The following is a 26,188-nucleotide window of genomic DNA, read 5'->3' on the forward strand; positions in this document are numbered from 1 at the left end:
GCGTGCCACGTTGTAGCTAGGTCTCAATGTGTTGCTGGGAAGCTGTGTTGGTGGGGGTAATCGCTATGGTGCTGATTGGCAGAGGGGCGTGCATGGAAATATAGCACCACGTCAGCCTGCTCTAGCAGCCACCCATAAGCTCAGGAGTGGGCCTCGACGATTGGCGCCCAGAACTCACCTGCAAGGGCGGCTGGGAAAATACGAAGGCTTGTTCTGTCGACCGCCAGGTACTCAGAGATATAAGTCCAGGGCTCTTCGGCTTTCATAGCTCCTTCCGTCTGCGTCTCCCTTCTTTGTGCCATGTGCAGCTATAATGTTGTACATAATATTTGTGGTGAGCGGTCACGAGACAACAAGGCTTCCCATCCCATAAGCACGACGAAGGTGAGAGGCGCTAAGAACGTGAGCGTGTACGACTTCTGCAGCAAAGCCGTAAAATCTTTTGGCACTACTATATAATAGGACAAAACCTTACTTTCTTTCACATACGACCATAGGACACTGAAAACTAGTTTTCCTCTCCACCTCGCCATCTTTCGAGGGACCGTAACCGGGAACGGGAAACAGATCAGGTTATATTAGCAGCACAACTATGCCACACCGACTATGACAAGATCCCGTATACAATACCGCTAGCTATCCACAGTAGAACCTGCGCCATGGCCGAATATAGGCCCTGCGCGCGGCAGATAGGTATTCCTTTTACATACAACCATGAGACACTGGAAACTAGTTCACTTGTCCGTTCCGTCAAAAGTCGTGAAGCTGGTTATAGCCCAGCTGCTACTTCTTTTTTGCCATTTTGTTCACTGGAGACCGGAAACAGTTTCGAGGCAATCTGAAAAGCGACCACCCTCGCCAATACACCATCGAAACAGACTCCTGAATCCTGCAGATCTGTGGCAGGCTGTACGGCACCAACCGTAGCTTTCACGTTGCGTTCTTTGTTTCACTGCGTACCTCAACATATCCGACGCTACCTTGGTACATAAAGGCCTTAGCGATGGCGGCTAAGCTGCTGAGGCCTAGCATGATGTAGGCAGACATGGAAGGATGAAATTTAATGTCCCCTAGATTCAACGTGCCAAAGCCGCACTGTCTTGTCGCTGGATGCAGATGCTAGCTGCTTACCGTCTGACAAGAAGGCTACATTACACACCTGGCCTGAATGACCCTTAAGTATCCGTCGTAGCTCCCCAAATCTGACGTCCCAGAGCCGTATTGTCCCATCGTCTGATGCGGATGCTAGCTGCTTACCATCTGGCGAGAAGGCAACCTGTTTTACCTGAGATAGGGGGATGTGCATAGTAGGATTAGGGTTAAATTGTAATATCTGATAGAAGTAATCTTTAGAATCATCGTTAGGACTTATTGAGTGATGGTTTGTGGGCGGTGATTACTGTTGTGTTACGGCGTTCAAGGATCTTGTACGGACTTGAGCAGAAGTAATCCTGTAGTTGTATTTCGTGCGGCTGCTGCGAAGGTTCTGAGGCTGGGCAGGAGACACACTGTGCCTTGCGTAGTTTATTATACCCTGCTCAAGCTCTCTACATCAAGCCTTATTCTGCTAGGAAATAGCATCGCGGGTAGTCGGCGTGGGTATGGTGCGTCAGAACCAGGGGTCAAATCCTCGACACCGAGTTTCAACATTTTTTTCGCGATAAGAAATTCGAGCGGGAAATGCAGAATAGTGACACAGTCTTCTGGTGGGGGAGTATGCATGCTGGATCTGCGATCGCTGCTTAGATGGGCGGGTGCCGGCGCTGGGAGGGAAGGCCGTCAGAAAATTGAAAGGGCTCTAGGGTGATCAAACTCCAGACAGTGTTTCTACAAGATGTGCACGTAGCATGGGACAACCTGATGAGTAGCAATGGCAGGGAGAAACGGCGGACTGGCATGCAGTCGAACAATGTCCAAAGATTGGATTGTCCGGATGCACCAAAGGATAATCTGGAGATATTCCACGTTTCTCGTGCCTGTAGAACACGACCAGTGACAACGAATATACTGGAATTCCTCTTAAGCGGCCTGTAAAATTGTAATTATCAACGAATATGTTAGCCCATGAATAAAGAACGACCGGAGGACACTGAAAACTTAGTCTCCTGCGCGTCTGTTGTGGTACTGTTTCGAGTTAGCCGTCGTGAACCTTCCAAAAACTTGGTCTTGCTATTCAAGAGCGACCTAAAGTCCAATGTCCTTGCCAACTGGGCAGCCTAGGCTGGCCATAGCTGCCACGTGCAACAATCCGCGACTGCACCCTCTTTGGAAAGTAAGTCTGTGCCTGCACCTGCGAACGGGCAACCTCTAAGGGCGGCCTTTTGAGGAGAGGAAGGAGAGAGCTGGCAGTGTTCTCTGCACTATATGAAGCTGCACTTCGCCCTCTACCGTCCATCTCTCCTACACTCACCTTTTTCCACTTCCAACCACTTCGACCCTTCATACACTGCCCTCTTCGCCACATGCTCTTTGGCCTGCATCGTGACTCTTCTACCTCGCATTTGAATCTCTCGGATTCACCACTCTCACCTTAATGGTCTTCGATCCCAATTCAGCAACTCAAACCCGGGCTACTGCATCTGGCAGACCGTCTCGGCACAAGCACAACCGCAGTAACGTGAAGCTTGCTGTGAGTCACCTTCTCTTCCATCTCCATTCTCTGCTAACATAACTACAGCGTCCACACTGACTCGACGATCCAGCTCTTCGAGCACAGCACCAGCTCGTCGGCGTGCGCGCATCCCATCCACTCCTCGCGGCACGATCCATCCCTGACGAACACGACTAGCACGCTGCTAGGCCTGCGACCACGAGCAAGGATGCCGCAATCGTATACCTTAGTTGTTGGGGGAACAGTGTTGGAACTTCTTGAAGGCGGGTGGAATGAAGAAGCCTACGGGCACTTTGTTACGATCTGAGGCTTCGGCCAGTGATGACAATCTAGCAATCTGACCATAAAAGTCGCCCCGCATTAGCTTTGCTAACTCCGCGCAATCTCAACAGGTACCTTCACTCGTTTCAGACCTCAGAACAGTGTGTCAGCGACAGATCTTCATCACCGGTCTCGGGCACTTTGTTACGAAGTGGAGTGAAGTATTCCTTGGGAGGAAATGGGCGGCCGCACGCGAGCTTTTTGTAGTATTCGTGGTTCTTCTTTGGGAGCGTTGGGACGCTTAGAGGTTGGTTGGGCTGGGGCTGTGTATGTTAGTCCAGCAAGCTACCTGCTTCTGCATGTTTTCGGTCCCTTCTTGTACCAATGTTGACTCTATGTACGGTCTTGTGCCTTTTTGCCGTGGGTAATATGAATCCAGTTGAGTTGAAGACTTTTGTAGTATATGATTGGGAAAATCATAGGCTTCCTGTCCGCTCAGTGGTAGACAGCGTATGGGCGGATTAGTAATTGGGTTCGTGAGAGCCTTGAAGTTCCTGGTGTTGTCAAGCGCGCCTGAAGCCAATCAGACAGTCTGTCTCAGCGTAGTTCTCACGCTAATCGCGATTCGACCTCTCTGCATATCTCTGGTTGAGAGCGCTGCGAGTTTGTTGCTCAGCCTTGCTTACAAAACCCGCTCGTCTGGTGGCCTCATAGCCTGCGTGGCCGATGTCGTCTTCGCCGTCGCGTGAGAAAAAGAAGCTGGCTGCGAGACGCTGCGTGTTGTGGTACCTGTGCGCAACCGTCCGCGCGACTGTTGACTTGCCCTTACCTGCTAGGCCGTGTAGCCAGAAGACATATTGCTTGTCTTGTCTGTCCGCCCAGCCGTTTATCTTTTCAAGCAGACTGACACGTGTTCCGGGTTGGCAGGCAGGCTTATACTGCTTCGCATACGAGTTGAAGGGCGCCTCAGCAAATCTCTGCCAGTGGGCGGCTGGCTAAGCAAAGCGGCTAATAGCATCATATAATTCGCGGCTCTTCGCACTTGTGCAGGTGGTATTATGTACGCTGTACGTGCGTATAGATCCAGGCTCGCGGGAATTCCGAAACTGATGAATCTAACGGTTCACGGTGTATTCACCCAGTGACCGGTTTTCCGGAAAGGGTGTTTTTAGCGGTCTGAGTGGCGAGTGGAGCAGAGAGAACTAGGCTTCCCGTCCGCTCAGCCATATATAAGCAGTGTACCGGCGGATTAGTAGTTGCGTGGGTGACCAGCAGCGAATACCCGCTGTTGTATGTTTTTGGTTTTTTTTCGCGTTGGCGGGGAGCAGTCAGTACATGTGTTTGTGCGCAATGGGGGATAATTGACTCGCTAAGTGTACCATGCTACTTGTACTATTGGGGTGGTGCTAGTACTTTTGGTATCCACGCCGCCTATCGTAGGATCCAAGAAACTCCACACATCCTCCATGCATTCTTGACAACATTAACAATACATACAACAAGATAACAAAATTGGATGGTGATAGGTACGCATGGCGAAGAGTCTTGGACCAGGCCTTATTATTTTTTGAGATAGATTCAAGTATCGACGTGCACGATTCAAGTCATCGTTGCGAAAGTAAACACCGCTACAGCAACGCTTCTCCCATTCCATCTCAATCCAACGCCTACCATCCGCCGTACTTCCTACTCGACGTCGTCTTGGCCGTGCTTTTAGCTGTGGTCTTTGGAGTGGTCGTGCAAGAAGACGTTGTCTTCAACGTCGATTTTTTGGTCGACGAGCTAGGTTTTAGAGTCGACTTTAGCGTTGTCTTGCACGAGGTTGAGGTGGTTTTTTTCGTTGGAATTGGGGATGAGGTTTTCGTGGTGGTTTTGGGGCAGTAGTATCCTAGGCATTTGGACGTTGTGGTATGCGTGTAAATGGAAGATGAGGAGGGCTTTGAGGAGGTGGGGGAAGGTGTGAGGGAGGAGGTGGTTTTGCTTGAGGGTGACGGGATGCTGGAAGATGAAGAGGTAGGAGTGGGCGACGAGGTGCTCAAGGTCGAACTTGAAAACGGCATAGAAGACGACGGCGGGGTTGGCGTAGATGATTGGATGCTTGACGATGAGATGACGGGGGGACCGCACGGCTCGGTCGACTCCAGGTTCTTCGCTACGTAGAGCGACAAGCGATCGGCGCCACCGCAATATTGCGTGCTGTTTCCCGAGCATGGGGTCGAGCATTGAGTAGAGTCAGTAGGAATAGTGCCGTTGCCTAGAACAACACCGCAGTAGCACTCTCGTCCGAATTCGGTGCCTGCGAACGGGAAGCCTTTCGTACCGCAAGCGTCGAGGCACGTCTCGGTTGTCATTGCTGAGATGTTGAGGTAGCTCCATTGCGAATAGTCGAGTGAGCGGCCACTGTCGCCTTCGGTGTAGCAACCGAGGGACAGGAACTCTGATGAGATTGCGATGTCGTCTGCATCAGTGAAGGTGGGATCTTGGTAGATGGATACACTGTCTTCTCCTCCACAGGCTTGGGTCGAGTCACCTGCATGTATCAGCAATGATGAGGGGCGAGGAGAATGAGCTGCTATACCATTGCAAGGGAGATTGCACTCCGCTTCAGGAGCCGCAGCAGCTGACACGCTGGTCCCGCAGAAACATTGCCCTGGCACTGGTCAGCCCATTATGAGTGCCGTTGGCGTTGAGCTTACCATGATACTCAAGCCCTGCGTATCGGTAGTTGTTGCCTTTACAGTAAGCGGTACACTGCTCAACTGTAGCGTTGTTGAACTCGAGGTCGGCTGTGAATGGGAGTGCGCGACTTGCGACACTGTCTGCAAAACATCCCGAGTAGACGAATTTGGTGTAAGGGTAGACACATGGTGGTTGGGGCGGGTTGTTCCTGGCAAGTAATGATAGAGATGGGGATGCTGTCACTACAGTCAAGAGGCTTGTAAGTGCGAACAAGGCCATATTTGAAGAACGTGATCGAATCCGATGCTAGGCTTGCACTGTACCATACGATAGCCAGTGGGGAGTCTTTATAGTAAGAAGTCGATAAGAAGGGTATTCGCTGTTTCCTCGTTTCTAGTATATGCTTGGTCCTACCTACGGTTTACGCGAGGCTGGGGCTGTTATCGTGACCAGGGGCCATTCTAGATCTCAGCATCCCCTGTCGCGCGCAGCCGATACCAACAAGAACCGTTATAATCGACAGGCACAGCTTCCGGACTCGGACATCGTGTCTGCACGACAGCCGCAGGATATACCGGAAATTCTGGGACGCATCGTATTTCCCGTCCCCCGGTACCTGGATGCACGTTTTGGGGGGTTCATCGGCTTGGGGAACCATTTCCGGCTTATTGATTAATCTACAATGTACGAGCGGCCATGGATTTATCGGGATCGATGCAGTCGCATGCAGGATAAAGTATTGTCTCGATGTAGAATGGAGGATATTGAGGCGAGGAGTACGAAGTAGGTCGGTTCGTCAGCTACTACCGACCTGTGGCACGTGCACATGCCGGGTTCAACGTCGTGTTCGTCTCACATTCCTACTTCGAGGACAAACAACAGCGAGTGCATCTCGGAGATATGAGATCTTGTCCATGCTCCTGCTTCACAACGAAAACTCTCTTAATCAATTGACTCTTTCTTGCATATGATGTGGCGCTGTGAATACCGCTCTTTCCGACTCCTCCCCTGTCTACTGCTGGACCAAACCCTCGAACACACGAAAATCCCAAAAACCAAGCACATAGCGACATGATTATCCAAAATACCCATCATCATCTGGTTATGCGGGCGCTGCCATACGTGACTTATTTTGCTGAACTATAGAGCATAGGAGTTTTTGCCCCTCCCTGTCTTGGAGTAAGAGAAAGTCCGCGCAACCTGGCTAAGGTTAGCGTGGCAAGAAGCCAAAAGAGTATATAGCTTCCGCCCATGTGAACTGGCTGCCCTCTGGCTCTAGATTTCCTTCAAATCAAAAGTGGCTCGCAACCACTGCATGGTACCAAATCCCGGCAAAGATCCAGACGTGAGCGGGAAAGTGCGAAAGGATACAGACTATTGACGCCATCTCTCTTGATCACAACATTGGCCTGCTGCATATAAAACTCAAATGTTACACCTTTCTTCTGTGTTCACACAACTTCATCGCTCCTTCAAAAATGATGCTGCTACACATAGCATGGGCCTTCGAGCTCTTCTGCGGTGAACTAAAAAATTGCATTCGAGACAGTATGTGAGTGGGTTGGAGATAGTCGAATTCCTTCTGCTCATGAAGACGCTCCCGCCCAGCACTGCCCAGGTGATGACCAAGGACATGCCATTTGGGGGATCCTTTCTCGAGCCTGTTTAGAGTCGACGGACACTTGTGATATGATGTGCAGCTTCTGGTAAGCTATCTGACATCCGAAAACAAGTTGAAGATTTGCGATGCCCAAGCTTTGTGCAACGAATGTAACACCACGTTCTAACCCACCTAGTTCCAGCTCTTCCGGTAATACAAAGCACCGGTCCTTGAGCTCTCTTTCTGTCTTCACAACTCGGATTTCCTAGGTCGACTCGAATGGCACGACTAGCGAAGAATGTGTTCTGCCCTCTTTTGGGTGCCAGAAAGAATGGAAAGGGAAGCTATGACGAGCGGGCCCTTCACAATCTCATAGGCCTGTAGCATAGGTTGACGGACTTGCACACACCAAAAGCAGAACACAGTGAGACTATGTGGAGTCAACTTGCTTCTAGATCGTCAAAACGAGGCTCCTGAAACGTATGCCTCACGGATATTAGCCAACTCAGCATATGTAAAATCCTCCGTCTCCACTTCTTTCTTACTTCACACTTCTTCCTATACCACTGAAACTCATTCGAAGAAGGGACATGTAGCTTTGGGCTTCTGAAGGACACCAAAATCACATCTACAGATGTCTGATGGCCTGCGGACTTCTAAAGCGTAAAGAGCTTGGCATCGTGTGGGTTCTGCCTTCCTACCAAAAGTCAGCTACCATCGATTATATAGTTTCACTCTTCCGGTTAGTCCAAGAAAGTGCAATTCGTCAACGAGCGTGTCGTGGAATCAGGCTACGGATCGCATATATAAAGCGCCTTCTTTCCACAGTCTTCCTCTCCACACTTCCTCCATACCTACCAAAATACTCCTCGATCGCGTACGATGTGGTGCCGAGCTCCTGGTGGGCATTTGAAATCGGAAATCGACAATCCTCATGGTAGCGGACGCTAGAAAAGGCAGCATTCCCGTTTCATGTCTATGTTCCTCGTGGGAAAGCAACAGCACTAGCAACATGCGGTAACGCCCTCGTGGATCCTTCGTTCATTGGCTGGCACACATCATGCGAGCTTGCCGTGGACCCACTAACAGTCGCATGTGCAAAATCTTTGCTCAAACCGGATGCCGTCTTCGACCATGCGGGCTTGTTCTCACTGTCCCTTCACGAAATAAGGTCGAGAAGCTAGGAGTGTGAGGCGGAAGTAATTGGACGAGCAGAGGGTTTACATGCGATCGAAATACTGGACGTTGCTTCGGATGCCTGTTGCGACTTCACTAAAACATGCAGGAGCAATATCATGGTACGTCGACCTTCTGGGGCGAAATGAAAAACCCCTCCCGGAGGATCAGATGTGGAGCGCGTGTGTTTAGAGATCCAACCTCCTGCAGCTATGTGCGCTGTCTCTAGACCAAAAGTCTTATCTGAAAGCATGTATGTGGACTCGTCATCCGGCTGCTGCGATACAAAAGGAGCAACCCAATGAGTATGGCGTGCAACTACCATCCGCCTATCTACATAAAGCCCTCTCCTCCACGGTTTCCAGCCTCACACCTTCGCTGCTTTGACTAAAACTACAACCTATGCGCTTTTATGTGGACGCAAGCGCTTTGTGTGAACTAAAAGTATACACAAAGAATCCCATGTGCAGTGCGTGCTCTAAGAGTTCTACACACGCAAAATATGCGGTCGCTGTCTCTACACGAAAAGAAAATGTCCAAGTCTGCATGTGGACTCGTTGTCCGTCTCTTTCTATACGAAATTTGAGTTCATTCGGCCAGTATGGCGTGCAACTACCGGCCGGCAGCTATATAAAGCGCTCTTCTCCCCGATCCTTCTATCGTCACACACCTTCTCTGCTTCTACTAAAAGTCCAAGAAGCAGGTCTCGATGTGGATCCGAGGGCCTTGTGGGCACTAAACTCCACTGACAAACTGTTTATGGAGTTCGTGCTGTTCAGAAAGTGGCGACTAGAAGCATGTATGTGCGCTGCTCCCTTTGCATCCAATTCGGCAAATGCACTCAGGAGCGTCGAATGAGGGATAACAGTCTCTATACTCATACTGAAACCATACAGCAGATGGAAATCATGTCTCCCTAAGCGCTTTGTGCGCACTAAAGATTGCCAAAGAAATGCTCATGGTGAGCGTGCTCAAAAGAAAATACTCAGCAAGCTATGTGCGCGCTGCTCTCTTCGCACGTAATTCAACAAACGTACCCGGGAGCCAAAAGATGTGGCGTAACCGTCTCTCCACTTCCACTAAAACCTTCCCGGGACGAAATCATGTGTCCCCAAGCGCCTTCTCCACGAAAAACCCCGACAAAGCATTCCATGGTGTGTGTGTTCAAAAAGATATACATCAGCACGCTATGTGCTTGCTGCTCTCTTCGCACCCAAGTCAACAAACTTACCAAGGAGCACAATCTGTGGAGTGACTCCAGCCGACAAAGCCTTCAAACCGCGCGTTCACAAAAGCAGAAGTCGCTATTAAGCAATGTGCGCCGCTCCCTCCCCACTCAAGCCAACAACCGCACGCGTATTCGACGTATTCGACGTATTCGACGTATTCGACGTATTCGACGTATTCGACGTACATAACCCCCTCCTCCACCCTCTCTCTATCCTCACACACTTTCCCTACTTTGACTAAAACCTTTCTGGACAGGAGATCATGTGGCTTCTCGCGCCTTCTCCGCTTCGACCAAAACTTTCTGGACATCAGCCTATGTGGCTTCTCGCGCCTTCTGCACTAAAACCTGATCCCAACGTGTCTACGGTGCATGTGCTCAAAGCGACACGTATTCTGCAACATGGGTGCTTGCTTGAAAGATATGTCACCACTGACATGTGTGCGCTGCTTCGACAAAATCTGTGAAGCAGGCATTATGAGCTGCTGCTTCGAAAAAGAAGAAGTAGGTGGGCATGTGGAGAGGGCGGCTCGGCTTGTGCACTGAAGCGGGAAGAAAATGCAATCATGGGCAGACCATGAGCGGGTGGACGTCGATGCGAGAGCATAGAAATAGGATGCAATATATTGGTATGTGCGTGTGTGCGTGGGTGCTTGTTTGATCGTACCCGGCCGGGATCAATCGAATAGGGAAGAACGGGTGTTGCACGTGAATCCTAAAGAAGTGCTTATTTGACTGGTGTGTGGGATGAGCTGTGCTGCTTGTTACGAGTAGAGAACATGTGCTCGCGAACGCGGTGCGCTTCACAGGCCCACAGGCGCAGATGAACGGCATCATCACGCAGAATCCGTCAGCTCAAGAGCACGCCGCACAGAGACACGCCACAAGCCGTCCAACCAAAGTCATAACCTGCATAAACGCTAACAAGATCTATCATCTACACACATCACACGCCTATAAAAACGCCTAAGCCATCCCATTTACAACTCATCCCTCCTCCTCCTCTCCTCCTCCGCCCTCCTCTCCTCCTCCGCCCTCCTCTGCTCCTCCTTCTGCAACTCCTCCTGCACATCCACCTTCTGCACATTCTCCCCCCTCACCCGCCCAGCCAGCCTCGCAACCTCCTCATCATACACATTCCACTCAGGCACCTGCCTCCTCGCCCGCTCCAACTTCGGCTCCTTCGTCTGCGGATTATTACACAGATCGATGGTCTTCGCGTCCTTCAGACTCTCGTCGGAGCACCACGTCTCGCACCACAGCCACTCCTGCGGCAAGCTCTTGATCTCGAGGTTGAACTGCATGTTATTGGGGAGATCCTGGTCGAGATTGGACAGGGAGGCGGGATCCGCGGAGAGAGAGTGGTACTGTTGGCGCAGACGATCTCCCGCCGCGAGACGCCGGAATTGCACCAGGTCGACGACATACAGCGCAGAAATATGATACGGCCTGCCCCTCAGGAAGTTCGCCCAATACCCCGTCTTCCAGAAGCGGAAGCCCTCCATCTCTGTGCGAGAGTCGCACATGGGTGTAAACCCGTACGGCGCGCCGCCCAGATCGAAGGTGACAAGCTCGTACATATCCGTGCGAACGATCTGGTCTGCATCCACGAAGATGACTTTGTCGAGGTCGAGCGGGAAGAGCACGTCCAGGAAGAGGATCTTGTAGCCCCAGATCTCGCGCTGCTTTTCCGACTGCGCGCGCAGCCAGTGCGGCCACTTGTACGTGACCAGTTCGTAGTCGAAGCCGTATTCGGCGGCCATGTGCGGGAGGAAGGATTTGAAGCTGGGTGAGAGGAATTGCTCTACGAACCAGAATTTGACCGTGTGCGACGTGTGCTTCATGACGGAGAGCATCATGATGTTGAGCATGCGCTCGTAGAGGTGGCCCGAGGCGACGGAGAAGATGTTGATGTCGGCTTGTACGCCTTTGCCCGAGGACTTGGAGGATTGGAAGAGAGAGGCGCCCTGCTTGAGGACCTTCTCGGTGTTGAAGTTGAGGCCTACTTTGCTGAGGAGCTTGTTTACTTTTTGCGTGCCCTTCTCCATGAGCTCGACCGCGAGGGAGTCGTCTGAGGCAAGCACGTCCGCGGTCTCTTGACCTGGTTTTCGGGACAGGCGCGGGAAGAGAGTGAGACCTTGGAAGGACATGAGCGCGATCTCGCTGGTTTCGTCACCAGGAACGGGTGCCCAGCCGGCGGGTCCGGCGCTATCAAAGGAGAAGATCTCTGAACTGCGACCGGCTTTGAGATGGATATTGTAGAAACCGGGGTTGGCTTTGAACTGGAAGTAGCCCAAGTTGGCCATGATGATTGTATCAGCAAAGTGAGGGTCTTTCTCTGTGGCGAGAACGACCTCGGCGCCGCGAGGCGGCTGACCGCCGTTGGTCGTATCGCGCGAATGACCTTCAATGAGGATGCTTTCGAGGCCGTAAATGGCGTCAATGTTGGCGCCTGCGGGCAATGAACTGAGCTTGATATTGTCCAGGTCGTGGATGGATTCCTCAGGTGCGACGAGCCACGATGGCGGGACATCCATGCCCAGGTTGAGCAACGCTTCCTTTGGGATTCCGGAGAAGTGGGCTTCCAGGCTGTTGACAGAGCCGTCTTCGTTGAAGGAGGGCTTCGAGGCGAGCAAGTATCGGTAGAAACGCTTGACAGGTAACTCAGACAGCATCTGCTTAGGATTAAGATAAAGCTTCAGGTGAATGCCATCCATGTCTGACAGTGCTTTCAATATAGGCACCCATTTCTGAGCCAGCTCCGTTGCGGGATCAATGGATGCGACAACCTGGATAATAGCAGTGTTGTTGTCGCCCGTGACGATTGCTGTGTGGGCGTCATTCCACTGTCTGAATCGGTCGATCCTGAGCGTTGATGCAGACTCAAACATGCCTTCCGGGATATCTGAGATCGTAGAGAGGGCGACAAGCGACTGAATCTTGGCTACGTCGAGGGGAGACTTGACCTTCTCCGTCAGCTCAAGCGCCTTGAGCGCCTTGCTGAGCGGCTCGATACGTTTTCTAGTCTCGTAGGTAACCAATGTTTCAATGTCAGACTTAGAGAAGGGGTTTGCAGCCGGGATAGTTCCGACGAAGCGGCCGTTAACCAGAATACCGTGCTGACCGGGCTGAAGACCGAGTGCATCGTAGATCGGCTGCGCAGCCTTCCAGAAGAGGGTGGTATTCCCCAAAGTGGGTGAGAAACTGGGCTCCTGTGCCGCGATTGTCTGTAGTTGCTCGATGCTGAGGTCGTTGAGTGACTTAACCCATGCTTCTAAGATATCCTCAGAGGCACTAGACTGATCAGCGCCTGCTTGGGGGTTGTGGAGAAGCACAACTTCGACGTTCGGGTTCTCTTCACGATACTGAGCCACCGACTTGAGCAGGCTCAAACCGGGGTCTGAATCGAAATCTCCAACAAGAGTGACATGGGCCCAGTCTTCCTTATTAGCTGATTCTGCAGCTTGTACGCGCGGCAACACGTTGAAAATCGCGCCATGCTTCTCTACAAATTCAGCCATGTCGATGAGCGTGATGTTTTTCTCGTTCTCAGGGATGATCAGCGGGTTGCGCTTCCTCGCAGCCTGGAACAAGAAATACTGCGGAATCCAGCTATCGTCGTTAAGTGTGTCCTCGAAAACCAGTTGCTGGATCTGGCGAAGATCCTGTCCAATGCGTTGACTCATATATTGCAACCATGCCTCATCCTTTCCGATAGCCACGCCATTGACGAAGATGGGAGCGCTTGTTCCATCTGCAGCCAGACGGGCAAGGTACTTTTGCGCACCTTCCAGACGCTGTGTAACGTCCACCGAATGTGATACATCTGTAAATTGAAGAGCTCGGCGCTCGGCGCGAAGAGTAGCGTCCTTGACAACGGCGTCGAACACGGCCTTGTCCGGCTGTGCCAGCTTCTTTGCTTCGAGAGACTGTGTATATATATTAGTACGAACTCCGATTAAGCGTGTGGTATACTTACAGCATCGAGATACTTAATTAATGTACTCAAACCATAGGTATCAATCAAATGGTATACGACCTTCGCCTGCTCAGCAGCGCCTTGCGTCTTGGTGAGCGGGACGAGACCCCATCTAATCGGAATGCCGCGTTGAATCAAACCCAGTACAGTTTCGATGACCATAAAGACATCGTCTTTGAAAGTAAAGTCAACTGGCACAATAGCGTTGTGGATGTCTTTACGGACGGATGGCAGTTGTCCTGGGTACGTCCTCTGCAGCAACGCTTGGATCTGCGAAGGCCAGGTCTCGTATCTGGAGTCCTTCTCAATATTGTTCATCCAGATGATGACATCGCCGCCTTCGATTTCGTCACGGAAGTCGTAGCGCTGGGGTTCGTCTTCTGCTTGCGTTTCCGTGATGGCAGAATGCGAGAGCAGGGAGATTGCGTCAGGGCCGGAGAGACCCTGGCTGCGAACCATTAATGAGGCCACGCTCTCGGCGCAAGTGCTCTAGGAGTGCAAACGGATTGATGTCGCGGACAGGGACTTGCACGCCATTGATCCAGAGGATGTTGAGACCAGCGGGAAGTAGTTGTGCGCGGTTGGACTCGTGCTCTGTGACAAAATTCTCGGAAGCATTGTGTGCCACAATAGCGGAGGAATACTTTGGAAAGTCTTGAACGAGCTTCAACAAGGTGTCCATAGGATGATCGCTCTTCATCACGAAACTGGCAGCCTTTAGCCCGAGATCCGCTACCTCATCTTTGGCGAGCGGCTTCAGGTCCGACACATCTGCTTCATCGTGCAGCTCCGCATCCAGCGACTTCTGCTTCTCTCCCTGGTCAGCTGGCGCCCGATCATCAATGACGATATAGTCCGTCCTCTTCAGCTGCAACGCGACACCGTATCCATTCACCACCAGGGGCGACTTCGATGCATTAGCAGAAGGCTTGTGTCGCACGCGGTACGACGTCTTCCCCTCCTCGGCGGTCTTCCTCAGCGTCTTATGGAATTTCGAAAAAGCGGGGGGATGTGATATCGGCGTAGAGAATCGAAGGCAGCGCATGCGAGCTATTCCCCAATGTCCGGTCGAAGGGCAATTCATACGACCTGCATATATCAGCTCCGTCTCGAACGTCCTGTCAAGGGGAACCCACCGCTCGCCCTTCACATTCCCATGGCTCTCCTCCAACTGCGGGGAGCAATACTGCTTCCCTCCGAAAGCCACCCATGTCTCACAATCCGGTCCCTGTTCACCCTGTAACGACGGCTCCACCGAAGTGTTGTAGAACTGATAATGTGCCTCTATCCTCGGGGCAGCCGACCGCACGGAGAGCGCAAACTGGAACGACGAAAGCGTCTCGCGGTCCGAAATATGTCCGTCCGTCTGCAGCAGCTCCACAAACGATGTGAAGAGCTCCTGGTCTGTCTTCGCGGCATCGAAGTAGCCGTCCGCTATGCGGTCGAGGAGGGGAAAGTATGCGGTAGCGTTTTCTTCTGCAGCGGTTTCTCTGCGGTCTATTAGCTCCCATCTCCTCTCAGGGTTACAGAACGTACAATAACTCCACCAGATAGGGCGCAGAGTTAAACGAAGCCTTCAGCGCGACGTTGATCGTGGGTCCGGCGCGGACACCAAGATGCCTCCACGCGCTCAGCAACAGAAGACCCCGCGCACCCAGCAGCCCATTGAGCGCCCGCATCGCGCCAGAAAAGATGTGAAGCTGCGCAAGGCTCCGGGTAAGCTCTCAGCGAGACCAGCAAGCAGAGGGTCGGTTGTGAGGGTACGTGGTCAGCTCCGGGAGATTTTAAGATGTTGCAACGTATAGCTTTCGGCCCCGGCGCCTGTTGGATTCAACACCGCATTGATACGCGTGTGGAGGATATATACGTGAGTGGTCGTGTGCGATGAACAAGAGAGATTATTTACAGGGCGGATTTCCTGTTCCCTGGGTTGAAATCAGTGGGATATCGTTGCGGTGTGCCTCCAGGTGTTCGAGATGTGGGTGTGACGCCACCCCGCACCGCCACACTGTGGCACTTCCGCGCTCGTCGACGCGGGGAGAGCATTTCAGAACGAACGTAAATCACAATGTCGGCATTACTGCGATAAGCTTCCCTCCTGTTTGAACGGGTTCCTGGTCCTGTGGACTTCTCGAATCAAGCACCAGTAGCTATACACGCATTTGAAATTGGCTTTGAGAATTTATTCTTCGAATAGCTACTTACATGTAGCTCACTAAATTCACGCATAGATTCCCTCGACCTGTCTCACGCAGAAGGTGTCATCCCATCCTAGAGCTTTAATAGCCCACGAATGTCATGAATTTGACGTAGGAAGGTTCATAGTTATCGATGCTATCAAAATACATTTTACAAAGGGTAGCCTTGCTTCGTGTTGTACATCAAGTTTACCCCAGCTACCCTACCTGGCTTTTACTATCGAGGTGGACGGAAGTCGGTACCTTTGCCTTCCCTGCTGTATGCCTCAATAATCAAACTTCAGCCTCTCCTCCCCTCTCTTAACCAACCGTATAGGAATCGTATACCCCCTCAACTGCAGCGTAATAATGCTCGCCGTTTTCTTCTTCAACAAGAACCACGCACGATTCGCCGCCTTCCTCCACACTTCCTCTCGTCCCTTCTCGTCCATCCTCTCCATCTCCTCCTCACTAGCCCATTCGTCCACGGCAAGCTCAACGCTATACTGCGTGAATATGACTGCAAATGCAGTCAGAAGCTCTACCTGCGCGAATCGCCGCCCAATGCACGACCTGAACCCGTCGCTGAATGGGATGTACGAGCCCTTGACGGGCTTGAACAGATTGGACGATGTGTCTTCTCCTGAGGGACCGCGCAGCTCCTCGTCATCATAGGCGATATCCGCGAAGGAGTCGGTAGTTTGGGACTTGTTGAGCCAGCGTTCTGGGCGGAAGCGCTGTGCATCCGGGATGCCGTTTACGATTTCCTCGCCGGGAGGCGCAGGCCAGTATCTGGGGTTTTTGTGGATAGCGCAGGAGAGCGAGACTTGGGTGCCTCCGGGCATGGTGTACTGCTCGCCGTCCATGGTAAATTGCTGAGGGCGGCCTGGCGCGGTGGACTTGGGAATGTTGTTGATGGGCGTCATTATGCGGAGGGTTTCGTTCATGACGGCGGCGGGCATGCTGTTGAAGAGCGGCTTGAAGGTCTCTTCGTATTTCCAGTCTGAGATTGGCCGTCCTTGGATTACTTCGTCGATGTCGTCCTGGAGTTTCTTCTGGGAAGACCAGTGCATCGCGAGGAAGATGAGGGAGTAGTGTAGGGCATTGGCGGTGGTTTCGTGGCCTGCGAGCATGAGGACGAAGGCGTTTCCTAGAAGATCGGACTTCTGGATGGTGGTCTGGTTTTCATCAAGGATGCCTGAGTTGCGAATGAGGGCTCGGAAGAGGTCCATGCCGTGGGCGTCTTGGCCGGAGGATACTTGGTCCTTTTTGAGTTGGAAGATTTCGTCCATGTAGTTGCCCCATTCGGACATGGCCTGTCCTACTTTGCGGTGAACCTTGACAGGCGACTTCACTGTCGTATGTTAGTATGTGTTTACGTGAGAGTTCTGATTTATCTGTTCAGAAAAGGTAACGGAAGGGATGTAAATTCGACCATGGATCTTCCATGGCTGCAATTTCACTCACATAATACGGACGGAGGACCCATAAACGTCCACATGATATTGTGAAGAAGCTCACTGAGTGCCTCACGGTAGTTCATGGTATGTCCTGGCGGCGGCTGAGACCCTGTGAATACTGAATCAGCTCCGTCTGCTTTGTCGACCTGACTATTGCCGTCTTCATGCGGCCAAGTTACTCGAATATCGAACCCTGCACCGCTGATTATAAAGAGAGCCCAGCTCATAGTATCGTGGCCGGGATCAGTAAGAGTTCGACTCTGGTCTGCATTGGGCTTCCACATTCGAAGCAAAGCATTGGTATGATGCAAGGTTTCAGTGAATACAAGCTCATTATTACGTTCTCCAAAGCTCGGCGCCGTGAGTTTTCTGTGCATTCGCCAATCAGCGCCTTCAGTAGAAACCAAATTCTTGCCGAAAACGTCGAGACGAGTGTACATTTCAAGTGGTTTTGGAAAGTCATTTCGGCGCGTGGTTATTTGCGTGACTACTTCCGCGTCTGCGACAAATGCCATTATCTTGGAGGGGGACACTGTGAGAAAGACATCTGAGCCTATTTTCTCATAGGGCTCATGTCCAAGCCTATGGGCCCATTCGGGATCCAAAAGACTGTACCAACAGTTAATATCCGTCGGCATGATATATGTAGGCATGACACGTACTCGAACCATAGTCCTTTGCGCGAGGCTGGAAGTTTGTTCAGTATTGGGATCCACAGGTAGTACGAGGCGAGCCAAAACACGCTGAAGACATGCACTGGTTGCACGACATAGGCGAGACCAGAGCTTTTGGCGATGGAGATGTTGCGCTTCAGACGTTGATAGGTGGTGAGGGCTTGGTACAACAGCACGCATGCAATCGCGCTCCACAGGAACGGGTACGCCATGGGATACCCCGCTTTGCGACGTCGGGCTGATGGGTGCGAAAAGGAAGACGCAAGGAGGCTCAATGGGATTGTGAGTGCACGTTGGAAAGAAACGAGTCAGAGATGTCAAAAAGGCATCGTGGCAGTTGTTGTGGTCGGTCGTGATGTCAGGAGGTCACGTTTCCGCGCATCAAGTACGTTTGAGCCCCGCATGTCGCTTGTTCCCTCCGTAGCGCCGGCTGTGGCTATCAACGTCCATGGAAATGCTCTGAAAGAAAGATGTTCTGCACATGGCGAAGACGCGACGGCGCAGTAGGTGTCGCAAGGCTGTAGTAAACGAGCGTACTGTGTAGCTTCTCCTGGCGGCAAGGCTGGATGTGAGTAAGATGCGGTTGGGGCTAGCGCCCGAGGCACTCGAGTTAGCATCAGGGTGACCTTGCACGGCAGCTCACGGTGAATGGCCAGCAGTGCCGTGTCTCGTGCGTTTTGCTGGAGTTGTCGACAGCTGCAGGTGGCACAGCGATGTGCTCAAAAGCATGGTCGCGCCACTCAGACACGGCAAGTCGCGAGCCTCACAGGACAGTCGCATTGAGCGCCTCGAACAGCAAGCACTGCGGGCGAGCATGTCCGTCCCGTTGCGGTTCAGGAGGCCGCGATACCTACCGATTGCAGCATCTAGAGGGTGCTCGAACCGTGGGGGAGCGCAATGCGAAGAGAGGTCGTTTCTTTTCAGCAGCTGCTAGATTCACCTCTGCGGCCAGCCCCTGCGCCCGTCGTTACATTGCGGCGTTTCGACGGGACTTCGTCGGAGCATTGTTGGGCTGCTTGGAGTGTTTCCTGGCGACCTCCACGATCTCTTCCACCCCGGCCCTCGTGGCACGCCGCCGTCCACGTGGCCATCTGTTATCGTGAAGGGCCTTGGCGATGGCCGGGCGGGCGCGTTGGCAGCAGCATGGACGGAAGATTCTGTGTGCATACCGCAGTCTTTTTACCGCCCTTGCCGTCGCTGCTGAACACAACACGGTGGACTGTGAGAGTTGTGAAGTGAGGCTAGCCCGTCGCGCCTGCCTCGGGCTAGCGCCAGCCGCTCCTGCTGTTTTGGTCGTGCTGTTTTGGCAGCTGACTTGCTGCCGGCATGGTGCACTTTGTATCTGACTCTGTCGACCGCATCCCGAGGTGTGCAGGGGCGCATCGTCCGATTCTCGCTGCATGCCACCGCATCATTGCTGGACGTTGCAACCACTGACCGGCAGGCCCCCTGCACCAACCCTCTACCAGATCTGCCCTCGACTCAGCGCGCCTGACAGCTCGACTGCGGTACTTGCGGTGACTGGCGGTGCTTTGCCGGCGAGATAGTCGCGCAGACCGCTCGTCTTTCAATCTCAACACACGAGCGCTCCGGCAAGGGCCAAGACGCGCATGTCTCGTTGCCCAACATGTCGATCTTGGGCACGCTGGCCGAGGTGCTGCTCGCTGAGTCCTGACGCCAGCGGCGACGAGGACTGAGTCGCCGAAACGACGGCGCCGACGCCGTCACGGGCACTCTCCAGTGACTCCAGCATGCCTTCACCGCACGCTCGACACCTGTTGACACATCCCCCGCCGATTGAAGATGCTGGCGACTCATCGCCCGCCCGCCGCCAGCCGCGCCTCACTTCCAGCGGCCTTCGAGAAGCCTCGTTGGACCAGGCCAAGGCAGCATGACCCATGATCCTTCGCAGAGCGGGGCTTTGGACCGCACGCTCAGTTTCATGCACAGATGCACTGCCAATCTCGCAGCACTCGGCCATGCAATTGGCCGTGTTGCCCTGGAAATTATCCGACGCGACACTCGAGAGGTGACTGTGCTGGAAGCTCATGGGCTGCGCGCTCGACGGAGGACCGCGCACGTCGCCCTGGCCTGGCTGGCCATGCACGCTGCCCAGCCCGTCGCACGTTGCGCCCGGCTCCCGTCTGCTCAGTGATGCAGCGCTGGCGTCTCTGCCTTCTAGAGGTTTGCTGCTGGCTGCAGCGGCGCGCCCTTCTGTCCAGGTGCGCCGGGCAAGTGCAGGAGGCACGGCGCGCTCTGCGAGTCCGGCCCTTCCAGCGCTCCGGGCCTGGGTACGGTGATGGCTGGACGAGGCGTCAAGCGAAGCATCCTGCAGTGCGTGAATCGCGGGTGCTGCTCATTTTCACTCGCCCTGGTTGCGCAGATTCGAGCGTCTCCACCGCCAGCCGAGCGCGCCATCCCCCCTCCCACTGCCCTCGTCAATCACAACTCTCCCCTCTGGCATCTGCCTCGACAAGCCCGGTGCCAATCCGCAGCTCCCTGCCCACGCCCAGGGCCCGCTGCCGTCTCTCTTCCTTCCTGCCCACGCGGCCAGCTTCCCTGCCCGGGGCTAGCCAAGTGCCCTCTCGTTCGGTGCACGGCCCGTCCAGCAGCCACCCTTCGCCGCTACCGAGCCAGAGCGCCAAACGTCGACGCATTGCCTGCCAGAGCCCGCCCTGTCTCAGCGCAGCAACCTCGCTCGCTTGAAAGTCTCGTCGACGGTCTTGCCTGCTTCCAGCAACGTCTCCGGCTCCATGGTAAGGTTGCCATCTCGACAGGGCCTTCCTCGCGCGGCTTGACCAGCGCCCGCCTCTGCATCGCACCCGCTGCTCTGCCCTACGCAGCTCGGAGCCTCCTGTGCCTCGTCAGGTGCTCTCCCAGTCTCCTGCGACGCTTGTCAAACTTCTCTCTCCCCCCAGTGATGACGCGGATTGGCCCAGCACAAGTCCTTCTCCGCCCACTCCACCGCTGACGTGCTGGTGAATTGCTTCTACCGTCCCTGCTCTTGCCGCACCCAAGGCCTCTGCACCTGGCTCCAGCGCAGGGCCACGGCCACGGGCATCAGTGAGTACATAGAGCCCAGTGACGGAATCGCGGCCGCATGGCCTGAGCGGAAACGTCTGATATAAGGATGGACGGCGTTGATCCGGACGCGCCCACCCACAAGAGGCCCCGTTTGGATTCGGTCAATCCCGTGTATAACGGCCTTCCCCCTCCACAGCCGCCTTCTGCCCGACACCCATCACATCCCACTTCGGCCCAGGCTTCCTCACCCCCACCGCGCATCTTTCCACCGCATAGCTTGCCGCATCCCTCGCACGCCTATCCGCCTCCCGCACTTGGACCCTACGGCCCAACTCAACCCTCGCCATCCCTTCCGCCTTCTGATATACGCCACCTCCCCGATCCAAGGAACGTGTCGTCGCCTGCCCACCGCCCTCATGGCCTCCCGGGCACGCCGGTGACACTTCCTGCCCGACATCCGCAGCAACCCCAGCCCGTACCTCAGGATTCCATCCGCTCCTACAGCACAGCACCAACGCCACAGTCTTCCGCCGTGCCCGTCCAGGGCTCGAGGGAGACGAGTCTCAGCATCAACATCGACGTCAAACGTACAGACTCTGAACCTGTACCACGAGGCATGGAGCATGGCGGCCCCAGTCCTTGGCCTGCAAACCATGACCCCCACGCCTCTCGCCATGGCAGCATGAGCAATGGCTACGGTGCCATGAGTCCTCCAAACGAGTCGCAGTTCCATACACCACCGCTCCCGCAGACTCCGCAATATGGTCAACCTCCTCCTCTGCCGTACTCGAACGGGCCCTACATGGCACAGTACGGTCCTGGGGCGCAAACGATGCGACGAAAGCAGGTCCGAGCCACCCAGGCGTGCAACCATTGCCGATCGCGAAAACAAAAGTGTGACGAAGCCAGGCCGTGTCAGTTCTGCAGAGAAAACAACTTCGACTGCCAATACAAGGACGTCCCACCACCCAAGTATGTAAGGCCAGTCTTGACTGTAGTTCGCTTGCTGACCCTTGAATTAGACAAGATCGCAGCATGATGCAGTTGCAGGACAGTGTCAATAGCATATCCGACACGTTGAAAGATTTTGTGGAAAATTTTAACATATGGAAACAACACGTTGACGGGAAGCTCGCGCAACCAAAATTCGCTGCGCATGCGTCGCCAGCGTTTGATCATGCGTCTCCGCAAGCTTTCGGTGCTCGACCCCCGACTGGCGAGCAGCATACACCAAGACTACCAACTCCGGTCCATGGACGAACTCAATATAGCCGAGTCAACAGCATGAAGATGGAATCCCCGGTCGTTACTCATAACCATATATCCCCCGTGCCAGCGCAGCCGCCGACACCTATCAAGAGAGAATCCTTCCAGGGATACGCAGCGCAGCCTGCTACACCCGCCGACAGTGTTGTGACGACCGTTACACAAATAGCTCCAGACCCGGCCAATGACAACGATCGAATTGGTCTAAAGGCCGATCATCGGACGCCAGCACATCGCCTGTTCATCGAGTGGCCCTCCATGACGAACTTCTGCAACGGTGTACCGTTCATTCAACGACTATTGCAGGAAGGCCACCGAATCGATCAATATCCCATGCTTATGGAACAAGATCGAGGACTACTCCGCGTCTGGGGTGTCGGAGAAGGCCACGACCTCTATGATGGTGCTCATGGCCCTGGCAGTCCGGAAAACCACCTCGAATCGGACAGTCCCTCACCTGCTGCTACGAAAGAGGGTTTGTGGGGATGCCCACCTGCTGATCATTCGAGCCCTAGCACCTACAACGGTGACCTCCCACGACATGATCACGTAGGTGGTCTTGGTCCCGATGGAAAGCCCGATTTCAACTCCCAGACTCTATGGAAACTTTACCGGTCGTACCAGGAAAACATACATAATCTGCACCCGTTCCTGAATCCGGCAAAGCTGCGAAAGATGATCCAGGAGTTCCAGGATGTATACAGCCCGGATCGCAAGAACAGCACCATGTCACCATCAGCGGTGCCTGAACGACTCAATGGCGGCATGAAACGAAAAAGATCCAGCAGCATGTTTGGTGACGCCTATGGATTGGCGGATGAGCTTGCCAGAGGCAGTATCGAACGTTCTCTACGCAATGCGATTATCCTTCTCGTCCTTGCGTTGGGTAAAGTTTGTCTTCACAAGGAGAAACTACCCCATCCCCAGAGTGACAGACTGCCGACAGCCAACGGAACATGGGGCTACCATCGAGACTCGCCGCGCTCTGCGAACGATAGTTTCAGCAGCGATGGTTCGGACACGCGTGCAAGGAACATTGATATATTGCCTGGAATGGCATACTTTTCCTACGCAACCGACATCCTCGGTAATCAGAACGGTGGCAATACGGTGGCTCATGCTCAAGCCATGCTCCTAGCTGCCTTGTATTTGGGACAATTCGGGCGGGTCCTCGAAAGCTGGAGCTGGACCAACAACGCTTGCAGAATCTGTTTGGTACTTATCAGACGCGAGGGCAAGAAGGTTTACCGCAAGAAGATTACGCAGAACGCCGCAGGTCAGAATGTTGTCGAAGACCCCAACGACGACGGCCAGTCGGCTGAAGAACGGCACCGTCTGAACTTGATCAAGTGCGTTTACTGGACATGTCTCCAAATGGAAAGCGATATCATTGCGGAGATTAGTGAGCTTCAACCCAGTGCAATCACCCAGTACCAGACCAAGATCGAATATCCCTCCGGAGTCTACGAGTCTTTCGGTGAAGGCATGCCCGAGCTTCATGAAACATCTGAGCACACGAAGAACCTCTTCATTTACTCAAGCCAGATCCATTTGCGTGTCATCCTTAACGATGCACACAATTCGCTGTATGGCGCGCGACTTGGCTTTGATAGCAACAACATCGATGAGATTGGAAATATGGCACGATCACATGCTGAACTGTTAGCCACCTGGCGGCGCCTGTTGCCTGAGCCGCTGGCTTGGAACGACTCGGATCCACCGTCCACCGACATTAACATTGCCCGCATGCGTGCGAAATATTACGGCGGATACTACGTAGTCTTACGACCGCTGTTGTTCAAGGCTATCCATCACATGAAGCTGCCGCCTACCGTAGCATCGAACAATTCGCCGCTCCCCACGGACACTTCGTTCGGATCCAATCCGCATCGGGATATCGTGGATCTGAGTGCCGAGGACGAGAAGGCTCTGAAGATTGTCCAGAGCTGTGTCGAAAGTGCCATTCAGAGTACAATTGCATTTGATCGAATTGGTGCCGACGAAAACCTTCCGTACAGGAACTACGAAAGTCAACGCAAGTCTCGGCTTATTGTGCCCAACATTTTCGGCACGTTGCATGCGTAAGAAACCCATCAACTCAATAAGAATCATACTAATTCAATTGTCTAGGCAATTTGGAAACATGCTCGTGCTCACTGCGGTCTACACCTCTCAGATGCGCAGATTCCTTCCCGAGAAGAACTGCCTGACCAAGGATACTCTGACGGCCTTGTTTACGCGAACCCAAGACATTCTCAGGGATTTATCAGGCAACTCCCCGGTTCTCTCTCTGGACTATGAGATTTTGGATAACCTTGCACGACTACACAACATCCCATACCGACGTTCCAGATGAGTGCCTGATCTGCGGTTTTAATCCGCTATCTTTGGACGGCAAAACCCCCCACGACGTCCTCGAGGATCGAAAGGGAAAAGGAAAGCGAGATGATATATGAATTTGGCAGGGTCAACCCGACCAATATCAGCAACACATCGCAAATCACACACACACTCTCTCTCTGCATTTACTACGGCGCATTTGACCTCTTCTGGTCCTACATAATTACATTGGGTGGCTAGCGCTCGAATTTTGACACCATTGCATAGCCAACTTTGGTTTTCTTGTTTTAACACCACACACATAGCTGGGCGGCCATCTGTCGACTTTCTGCTGGAAACATCTATACCCTGGTGGGAATGGGAGCTTTTGGGCTGCGATATCAGCCATAGTTTTCTTGGAAGGACTATATCCACGTTCCATGTTTGAAAATAGCAACTGCTTTTCGGGTTTGTCTGCAAACTACGCATGGCTTGCATGTATTTGGTATCCGACACTAGCCGTGGCTGTGTCATGTGTTTCGGCACTGTTGCAAATCAGAGCAAAGCGAGGGGGTTGGTTCGGGTTACGGAGTCTGGGCATCCATCCATCGCTTTGCTTTGCTTTGTTGAGAAAGCGTTGAGCTTGAGCACACAGTAATGGAAGAAGTTTCGGATCGTGGATCCGTTCAATCAGTGCGTTTCGGGTGCGTGCGGATGTGGTAACTCGGTGCTGCATCCGAGACGGTGATGCATGGCATGGCAGCGTTTGTTCACGGTGTTTTCACAGCGGCATACCATACAGGAAAGCTTGTGTCTACCCCTCATTCGGTCAGGCCTCAGTGCTGTGCTCAGGGTCCGATCTCAAATCTGCGAGGTGGTCGATCTCTGGCTGGCGAGCAGGTCATGGCGGACAGGCTCCGCAGCGATTGTCTAACGCGAAGGACGTACTGCGCGCGTAATCTGGCGGAGAGCGTTCCTGGATTGCGGCCTGAGGTCGGGCCGTAGCCACGTGCTGTCGAGCGATGTGGGGCATGCTCTGAGGCGCGCCGTTGGACCCAGGACTAAAGATGGGGGATCATGGCGTCTCGCGTGCTGACGCGAGGCAGTGAATGTGGTGGATGTGGAGATTAGTCCGCACGGCAGTCGTGTCTACAGAGAAGGATCGAGGATGGGAAGGAGGCTGGGACTCGGGCAGATGTTTCCACGAACGGGCAGACGCGACGCGACGTGCATGGCAGGTTGATACGGCGCATACGAAGGCAAGTATAGCCATGGTGTGCACGAGCTTCAGCGCGTCAGGGACGCGTGCTCGTGCTGGACGCTATGGAGCGCAAGTAGTGCCTTTTTTGGGAAGGGACAGACATCCTGGTGCGTATCACTGATCAGCGGGCGACCGAGGGGAGGTCTTGGTGCCGTTCAAACGCGCGGTATTTGATCGCGTCGGGCAGCAAGATCGTCGGCGAGTGCGAGGGCGCCTGTTTGATCGACGTGGTGCGGTACCCATCGCCGTGCTCCCTCGCAGGGTACGAGTTGAATGTGATGGATGTGCGATGTGAAGGTTCTACGTGTGAAAGCGCTGACGTCGCTCAGCATGCCGTCACTGTGCTCGAAGAGTGACATTAACGTTCGTCTGTATTAAACCTTCGGTAGCCGGCAGCTGGCGTCCGTTGAACTTAATCGAGCCTCACTGATCGCTACTTGAAGCAGGCCGCACAGACGGCGCCGTCCTCCGCC

At 53.6% G+C, this 26,188-nt stretch overlaps 3 protein-coding genes across 3 annotated transcripts; 1 reads left to right on the top strand and 2 right to left on the bottom strand.

The window, feature by feature from the left end:
- Window positions 1–4,654: 4,654 nt before the first annotated feature.
- On the bottom strand, window positions 4,655–5,095 carry N0V89_010278 (uncharacterized protein; the record flags this gene model as incomplete). The annotated part of the gene is made up of 1 exon (XM_056219022.1): window positions 4,655–5,095. The coding sequence occupies one exon, from the start codon at window positions 5,093–5,095 to the stop codon at window positions 4,655–4,657; it is 441 nt and encodes a 146-aa protein (XP_056066149.1).
- A 5,440-nt stretch (window positions 5,096–10,535) lies between these two features.
- On the bottom strand, window positions 10,536–17,398 carry KRE5 (killer toxin resistant protein; the record flags this gene model as incomplete). The annotated part of the gene is made up of 7 exons (XM_056219023.1): window positions 10,536–13,484; window positions 13,535–13,982; window positions 14,038–15,024; window positions 15,071–15,234; window positions 15,740–15,776; window positions 16,042–17,065; window positions 17,179–17,398. The coding sequence occupies 7 exons, from the start codon at window positions 17,396–17,398 to the stop codon at window positions 10,536–10,538; spliced, it is 5,829 nt and encodes a 1,942-aa protein (XP_056066150.1).
- A 4,755-nt stretch (window positions 17,399–22,153) lies between these two features.
- Window positions 22,154–24,491, top strand: N0V89_010280 (uncharacterized protein; the record flags this gene model as incomplete). Its single annotated transcript, XM_056219024.1, has 2 exons — window positions 22,154–24,216; window positions 24,266–24,491. The coding sequence occupies 2 exons, from the start codon at window positions 22,154–22,156 to the stop codon at window positions 24,489–24,491; spliced, it is 2,289 nt and encodes a 762-aa protein (XP_056066151.1).
- Between the last annotated feature and the right edge of the window lie 1,697 nt (window positions 24,492–26,188).

The sequence above is a fragment of the Didymosphaeria variabile genome (genome assembly GCF_027946475.1).
Source record: "Didymosphaeria variabile strain IMI 356815 chromosome Unknown scaffold_8, whole genome shotgun sequence".
NCBI lineage: Eukaryota > Fungi > Ascomycota > Dothideomycetes > Pleosporales > Didymosphaeriaceae > Didymosphaeria > Didymosphaeria variabile.